General features: G+C 36.8%; 2 protein-coding genes across 2 annotated transcripts; one reads left to right on the top strand and one right to left on the bottom strand.

Annotated features, from left to right (window-relative positions):
• The first annotated feature begins 2,388 nt into the window (after positions 1 to 2,388).
• LOC113345452 lies at positions 2,389 to 3,049 on the top strand. Its single transcript, XM_026589230.1, has one exon. It carries the CDS (start codon positions 2,496 to 2,498, stop codon positions 2,649 to 2,651), a length of 156 nt encoding a protein of 51 aa, XP_026445015.1. The 5' UTR covers positions 2,389 to 2,495; the 3' UTR covers positions 2,652 to 3,049.
• Positions 3,050 to 3,147: 98 nt separating this feature from the next.
• Positions 3,148 to 7,165, bottom strand: LOC113345450 (putative leucine-rich repeat-containing protein DDB_G0290503). The gene is made up of 9 exons (XM_026589229.1): positions 7,049 to 7,165; positions 6,789 to 6,859; positions 6,474 to 6,693; positions 5,443 to 5,990; positions 5,136 to 5,309; positions 4,629 to 4,745; positions 4,163 to 4,342; positions 3,989 to 4,035; positions 3,148 to 3,810 (listed from the first exon to the last, which is right to left on the bottom strand). Exons 2-9 carry the CDS (start codon positions 6,834 to 6,836, stop codon positions 3,447 to 3,449), a joined length of 1,698 nt encoding a protein of 565 aa, XP_026445014.1. The 5' UTR covers positions 6,837 to 6,859; positions 7,049 to 7,165; the 3' UTR covers positions 3,148 to 3,446.
• Between the last annotated feature and the right edge of the window lie 966 nt (positions 7,166 to 8,131).

Here is an 8,131-nt window from a genome sequence, read left to right on the forward strand (position 1 = left end):
GCTAGTGCCCCAAATTCAAAATTTTCAAAAACTAGCGGAATTTTGCATTTCTCTATTTTCACAATGGGTAGACTCGTGATATGTATTATCTACCGATTGTACGTGATGTTCATTATCTACCGATTGCGCTGGTGCTCCAAATTAAAAAATTTCAAAAACTAGTGGAATTTGGCATTTTTCTATTTTCACAATCGGTAGACTCGTGATATGTATTATCTACCGATTGTACAATCGGTAGTCTCGTGATGTTCATTAACTACCGATTGTGCTAGTGCCCAAAATTCAAAATTTTCAAAAACTAGTGGAATTTTGCACTTCTCTATTTTCTCAGTCGGTAGACTCGTGATATTTATTAACTTCCGATTATAAAGTTGCCCCAAATTTAGTTTTTGCCGAAATCACAAATTTTTCGAATTTGGGAACTACTATAATCGGTAGTTAAACAAGGTAATTTAACTTCCGATTATTAAGATGTCCCAAATTTTGTTTTTGCCAAAATCTCAATTCTTTCGCATTTGGGAACTAGAATAATCGGTAATTTATGAAGTTATTTATGAACTTCACCTATCTACGGATTGCTAACGACTACAACACTGAGAATACTAGTAATCGGAAGATAATATCACTTTCTTAACTACCGATTGTATAAGGGTACTTTGATAATCTCCGCAAATTTGGACATCCCCTAATTTGGATTGGGAATGAAAAAATCGCCCCTAATTCTTTCAGGATATCCCCTAATGACGCCAGGTTTTTTTATACTTAAATCTCCATATATCATCAAAAAATAAAAAATATCATTATAAATAATTTGAATCCTAATCTCATAATTGTCATCCCCTGAATTACTAGATCCGGCATGTAAAAGCAAGTTGATTAAAGATAGGAAAATCGACCCAAATCCCGAAGCCAAATCCCGCAAAAAAATAGAATTTTTGGTGGGGCCCAAATCCACCCTTATTATCTCTGTGGTTCCGGGGCTGTGTGTGGCGGAATTTGTATACCACCGTAGAGGAGGGGAAGCTCGGTCAGTGTAGCATTCCCCTTAAAGATAGCCCCCTGCCTAATATATGTAGGATGAAGTCAGGTTTCCTACTGGGATAAGAACAATGACTCAAATCTACGTAGTGCCTTGAATTTTACAATTGCGTCCAAAAATCAGCTCCCCGACCAAAAGTATGCACACTTGGCTCAAATTTGCTTGGTGGTTCTGAATCTGTCGCTAGCTAGACACTTTGTATACACCGTGGCTCAAAATAGTCTACGTTCTTCTGAAGTGTGACACAACTTTTTTTCGTGATCCGAATCTATTTGCTGGTAGGATAAAACGTCTTGTGCTCCCGCAAGATGACCTTAAAAAAAAATCATCCTGAAAATCTGTATGTTAATTCAAAAACCAGGAGAATTACCAGAAGAAAAAAAAAGTGTTTTTGACTATAACAACTAGAGATCTGCATTGTTATCCAAACTTACCTTACAAATTACTTAAAACGTGTTTGGATGCACACTTGAAAATTACTTTTTGACTTTTAAAAGTTGAAAAACGAGAAGTAAGTTTGGATATAAAATTTTAAAACGATTTCTATAAAAAAGAATTAACTTTTTGTGAAGCAAAATAGTTTTGCTTATGACTTCTACCTCTAAAGAAGCAAAAGTCAAAATATCCAAACGCGCTATTAGGAACTAAAACGTGCCGGCCTTTTTAGCTAAACAATCAACCTTTAACGCGTTTGGATACAAATTGGTTTCTGATTTCTGCTTCTCCATAAATAGAAGTTACAAGTAAAACTATTTTGTTTCACAAAAAGTTGACTTTCCGACTTTTAGAAATCGTTTTGAAAAATTATTGCCAAACTGATTTTTGATTTTTCGACGTAAGTCAAAAAACGACTTCTAATTATACACATCCATACGCTGAAGCAAAATATTTTTGTTTTTGGCTTATGTTTCACGTAGAAACACTTTTAGTTCTGATATTCAGACGCCCAATCAGTGAACCAAAATGTGTGTCTCGTGAGATAGTCATTTTATCCACGCTATTACCTAACCGAAGCATCACTATAATTTCAACGAATCTTCTGGCTTTAAGTTTTCTGTCCTGTTATTTGCCAATTGAAGACATGAAAGACCTACCATAAGTGGACTAGTTTGATGAATGGTCTTAATCAGTCTAGTTGGCCATTGATATGCTACACAGTGCTTAACTATTCAGCTTTATTTTTGCATATATCAACCTCCTACTCATTATGTGTCCAGGACACATGGGTCCGATGCTGTCTTAGCAATTGTCACTCACCCACACACATGCTAACCATTGTCCCTTCATCACATTTCACATACATTGTATTATCCCTTCCCTTGATCTCTATATAAACTCTTTAACTTCAGAAACCACTTACAGAGCTCTCATCTTCTTCAGCACATAAAAGACTCCCAAATAGCCGGCTCAGTTCTTCCCTCTCTTTTTCTTCTTCTTCTTCTTCAACTTCGAGTAAATGTCGATGGCAGACTCATCGCTCTTGGCATCACTGAGGAAATACCCAAAGCAACTAAAGGCAGGGCAAAGCTTGTCAAGACAAGCTAAGAAACAACATGCTCGTCTCTATATCATATGGAGATGCTCCGTTATGTTACTCTGCTGGCACGAGTGACGGACGGTGAGGTTCAAAATGAATACTGATGTTATTAATTAAGTTGGAGTTAAACTCAAGTGACCAAGAATAGAAAAAGATACAAGCAGGGGAAGCCAGGCAAGTAAAACAGTGGTTTTGAAAATCTAGATGTGCAAAAACAGTAGTCGGATACCAAATTAGCTTATAGCAATCAAAAGCAGCCGTTAGCTAATGATCATAATCTGGAAAGGTAACCAAGGCTATCAGGATCAGTGCTGAGAAACAATGAGCGCCATCGCAGCATCGAATCCAAGGGACAACAGAAAACAAAAGTTTTAAGAAGATTAAAACTAATTTAACGCGTGTTGCTCGCTTATTGTAAAAATGCAACTATTTTCCTTAATTTGTCGATACAATGAAATGGTTGATTAATTTCTAAACAACTGAGAATCGATTTATGAATTTCTATAAGCACTGAACTCAACGAAAACAACCACAGAAAAAGTTTGCTGGCACGGCCCGTAAATGAACTTACTTAGAAGAAAGGAATAAACATACCTCAATCAAAACCTAAAGAAATGTCCATACACTTTGGCGAGTTCATATACTACTGTACAGAATAGAATCTGTGAGATCTCATAAGCAAACCAAAGTACTGCTATACAAAATATATTACTAGCAACTTTCTAGTTCCTATTATCTTATTTAACTAGAAGAGGAATAAAGAAAAATAAGCTAATAAGAACTTTGATACTGTATGGGTCAGCAACAAAAAATTAGAACTCCTGCAAAATCGACGTGTTTTTCTCACTGCAATATATGGGCACCCAGAGTTTAAGGAAAGACTGGAGTTTCGTCCTCGAACATGTCCCAGTCATCATCTGAAAGAGACTTTTTGCCATCAAACTTGGTATCCTCATTCTCAGGGCTAGTGGTATTCAATAATGGATGATCCTCGCAGAATGAGGATACTAGAGATGCTGAGGATACTGAAGATGCAGGAGTAATCTTCTTCGGGGTCTCGGAGGACAGATCATGCTCAGGAACCCAATCTGCTACAAGGCTCTTAGAGAATGAGCCTGAAGAGGCTAATATACAGCTTGTTTGGCTTGACGAAACCGACTTGCTGAATGGAACGCACTCATCGAATTTTTCTTTCAGCAATTTCACATCTTTGCATATAACAGCAATCTCCCCTCTGCAGCGACAAACAAAAGCAGAAATAAGGTCAGAAATGACATCAGGCAAAAATATTCATCTCTTACCATTTGATGATAAAACGAGTGGTCCAGTGATGAATAGATCTGCTTAATGAACGTGAGGATGGGGGGCACTGAAACTAAACGGTGTCAAAAATAAATATAGATGCAACTTACTGCAGTACGTCGACAACACGCCCGCGATCCATCAAGAAGTCACGGAGCTACAACAAAAGACAAGCAAAAGATCAATCTCACACTGTATTATTACATTATTATTGCTGTGACATGGGTACTCCAAAAATACATTTCTTCAGACAACAAAAATCTGAATGTGCCAAGAGCTATTACCTTGGAGTTCTCATCTGCTTGCTCTTGTAGTTTTTTTGATTCTTGAACCACCTTCTCCATGATGAGTTCTTGTTCTGCAAGTAACTCTCGTGCAGAATTTTCCCTTTCTTGCTTCTCTTGCTCAGATGCAATCCTCATTTCCTCAGCAGCAACTAGTCGTGCTCCGAGAGTTCGATTCATCTGCCGGCCATAAAAGCAGTTTATGAGATCTTAGATCTTGTAAAATGCACAGATAGAACTTAATCTATCTATAAGACTTTTCACATGTGTTAGTCATCGTCAAATGTAAGTGCCACATCTTTACTACGAAACTGCTTTAGGAGAGTATACTCTCAAAAAGAGGTACAGGAAGCGAAGAGGTAAACTTGGAATTGAAGCAAACAAATAACAGACCTCATCTAGAAGAATCAAAGAGGTACAGGAAGCGAAAAGGTGAACTTAGAATTAAAGCAAACAGATAACAGACCTCATCTAGAATAGAAAGTGATTCATCCCTTTCATCTGATAAGTTGATTAGCCGAGACTGGAGCTCCCGCATCTCAGTTGCTAGGATGGACTTCTCCCCATAAACTTCTCCAGCATGCTGCCAAAATCAGGAGACTAATAAGATTTACAAATCCCTAAATAAATATTCTAAGAATACATCAAAAAGAACACATTTGACTACTTTTTATTTTCTAAACCCAATCCGAAACCTTTTTTGCTACTACACATTTATAAATTAGCCCTGGCTCTTCCATTGGGCATAGTTACAGAATACTATGATTAGTATACTAGTTAACAATAGTTATTAACCACCATATAATACTCTATACAAGTGATTACTACAGGGTCCTAGCTGGATTTGTGTATTTCAGATAGTCTTTAGATCAAAATAATGGTTATTAACCGCCATATAACCTCCCGAAATAATGTTGACTGGTTAAAAAGAAGCAAAACATATATTCCCTTGACTAAGGATATATGTACCAACCATGTCATTTGCTTCTCTTGCACGCTGCAACATCTGCCTGAGGTCTTCAACCCTCTCAAGGGTATCTAAACCGCCCAATGAAGCTTCCTTTTTAGAAAGTTCAGCTGATTCCTCCTGAAGTTCAGCTTCTTTCATCATATTTATAACTGTTTCCATAGCTGCAAACAGATTTTTCTGCAACATTTTCAAATGTAAGACCACAAATGTAATAAATAGTAATAAAATAAACAGTTACTCAACTCTAATGAGTTCCTAGATCAATAAGACCGCTCAATTTAAGATTTTGAAGGCATAGAATAAATAATACCTTGTTATTCTTAGCATCTTCAATGGCATTTTCAAGAAGATCTATGCTACATGTCCGGCCGGACTTCGAGAGTATGGTAGTAGAGGAAGAATTTTCTAGATTATCGTCATTTTCAGTATCATAAAACACACACTCAGAACTGCTCTCTAACAAACAACTTGATTCCAACTTTTCAAATTCACTGTTAGAAAATTCACTATTTGCTGCAGAGTCTGCAAAAGGTGCTATTTCTTCGTTGTCCAGTTTCTGTCCTTCTTTGGGTGGGCAGTTCAAATTTAAGTTAAGGTCGCCATTTATTGCAGAAGAATTGGAACCGTCAAAAACTTGATCCGACTCAATGGTGACATCAATATTTTGATTGCCTGTGGCATCATTATCATCTAAAGATTCCCCTGCTAGAGCACTCATTGTTGCAGCTGAAACACCACTCTGGATCTCATCTAGAATTGCAACTTCACTTTCAACAGATCCTTGTTCTGAAGGAGAGCATGTTATCATCTCTTCATCCAGCCCTTGGTGCTGCAAAGATACGCTCTGCTCCGCTGCAACTATTTGTTTAAAAATGAGATTATCAGCCACAAATAAATATAATAAAGAGGCCACGACCCCAACACAATCACTAATCCATCAAAACATCAACTCATATTGATACAGGGAAAAGTTAAATTATCTTGCCAACCTTACGATATACCAGCTTGAAAGTTTTCTATAAGCAAGATATTTATGGAATAAAGTGCAGGTTTGGCCTTTAATCTTTTCCTTCAACTTAAGGACTCAACTCAATAAGGTGCTAGTACAAATCATCTTACATTCTTACTATCTCTGACAGACTTTCTATACTCTCGTGCTTATACAGACTTTCTATCACTCTCGTGCTTATGGAAGAACATAATCTCCAACAGAAGATTAAAGTACATATATATGTGCATAACTGCTAACAATCTAATGTCAAAATCTGAACAAGTGCAGCAAATTACACCAGAAAACAAAAGGAACAAAAAAACAACAGCAATCAATCATGAAATCATTACCTCTTTCTCCAGTCAACACATGCTTGCTATTCGCATTGTCACTAAGAGGAGTCTGTACTGGACTGTTTCCAGAGTGTTGGTTATCAACCTGATTACTAGGAGAACCAGGTTGAGATACCGAGGATGTAAAGGGTAAACCCATATTTAAAACTTCTTCCACAGCTACATCAGGATTATTTGGATTTTCAACAGCAACAGCCCTTAATAAACGAAAATCAACCTAAACGAAATCCAAAAAAAACAATAAAAAATCACCCTTCAATTTTGCTTCAAATAACCCAACGAACCAAAACCAGATAGGATTTTATATCATACCTCAGGGAATATCTCCTGGAGTAATCTATAGACTGATGTGAAACTCATATTGAAAGAGCTATTACCAAAATCTGCAACACAAAATCAACGATTCAATTCATTACAAAAACCCTAAGAAAAACAAGGAAAACCTAACAATAATAATGGAATTGATCAACATCTAACCGCGAAAAAACGCGCGAAACGATCAAAACGAATTGTGGTTAGAGATGTGGAATCGATAATGAAACCCTAGAATTGGGAAAGATAAAAATCGTTACCTTCTATGTATTTTTCTTTGCTGCTGCTGTGCCCAGTAATTTTTGGAGAGAGGAGAAGAGATTTATGAAGAGAGAGGGATGGCGGTGAATGTGATCGACTTTGTAGAAGACTTATCGTCGAAGCTTATATTTATCGTCCGGTGAAAAGGTAGCGTGTTATTGTTTTTACCGAAGGGTAATCACCGGTAATTTAGGAGTATTTCACAAGGAAATTAATCCCACGAGCATAATAGTAGAGTTATCTAATATGGCAAAATGACTACGCATATTGGATCTATCTACTTTCAAGATTTTGCTTAATGCAAGAGGGAGGCATTTCTTCCCAATCAAAATTACATACGAAGCTTTCAGTGCCGGACATATGTATAAATTTAAAGTCGATAGAGTTATGGCAACATGCTATCTGTTTTTTTTTTGTTTCAACTGAAATCGACCGACTCAGCTAATAAATGGAGATAGACTTTTGAGATATTTTATAAAGTACTTTTGTTTTAAAATGTACACTTCAAAAGATACTCCGTTTTTTACAAAATTTCTAAAGTACCCCGTTTTATTTAAAAGGCAAATTCCATCCAGTTAAGTGTTAGGTGGCAGTTATCTTTCCTATTAAAAATCCTATTTACCCCTGAACTACATCTCCTTGGTAGAGAGGATAATGATTCGACGATCCTGAAAGAGGGTGTAACGATCCTGAACTAGGCTCGACGAACCTGAAAGTGGTGTAACGACCCTGAACCGGGCTCGACTAACCGGAAAAATATCGTAGAAGATTGATTCTCCACCAACCAAAAACTCCAAGACACTTGGGAATGATGAACCCTTTCAGGGAATGATGAAACGAATCTGAAAATGATGACACGATCCTGAGCCGAGCTCGACAAATTAAAAAAATGATGTAGAAGGTAAACGTACTAACAAGTAAAGGGTAAAGAAGTAAACTTTAAAGAAAGTAAACTAGTGTTGACTAATTAGGATGGAAAACTAAACAGTTGGGGCACTTTAGAAAATTTCTAAAAAACAGGGATAAAAAAAAACGAGGTCAATAAAACGGGGGTACTTTATAAATTCTCCCTAGACTTTTTT

This window comes from Papaver somniferum, unplaced genomic scaffold (assembly GCF_003573695.1).
Source record: "Papaver somniferum cultivar HN1 unplaced genomic scaffold, ASM357369v1 unplaced-scaffold_81, whole genome shotgun sequence".
NCBI lineage: Eukaryota > Viridiplantae > Streptophyta > Magnoliopsida > Ranunculales > Papaveraceae > Papaver > Papaver somniferum.

Excerpts from the sequence above, each read along its gene's own strand:
- LOC113345452 (XM_026589230.1), top strand. The coding sequence starts at position 2,496 with ATGTCGATGGCAGACTCATCGCTCTTGGCATCACTGAGGAAATACCCA.
- LOC113345450 (XM_026589229.1), bottom strand. The coding sequence starts at position 6,836 with ATGAGTTTCACATCAGTCTATAGATTACTCCAGGAGATATTCCCTGAG. Across the intron at positions 5,310-5,442 it reads AAGATGCTAAGAATAACAAG|AAAAATCTGTTTGCAGCTAT; the intron begins GTATTATTTATT and ends AAAATGTTGCAG. Across the intron at positions 4,343-4,628 it reads CACTTTCTATTCTAGATGAG|ATGAATCGAACTCTCGGAGC; the intron begins GTCTGTTATCTG and ends TATGGCCGGCAG.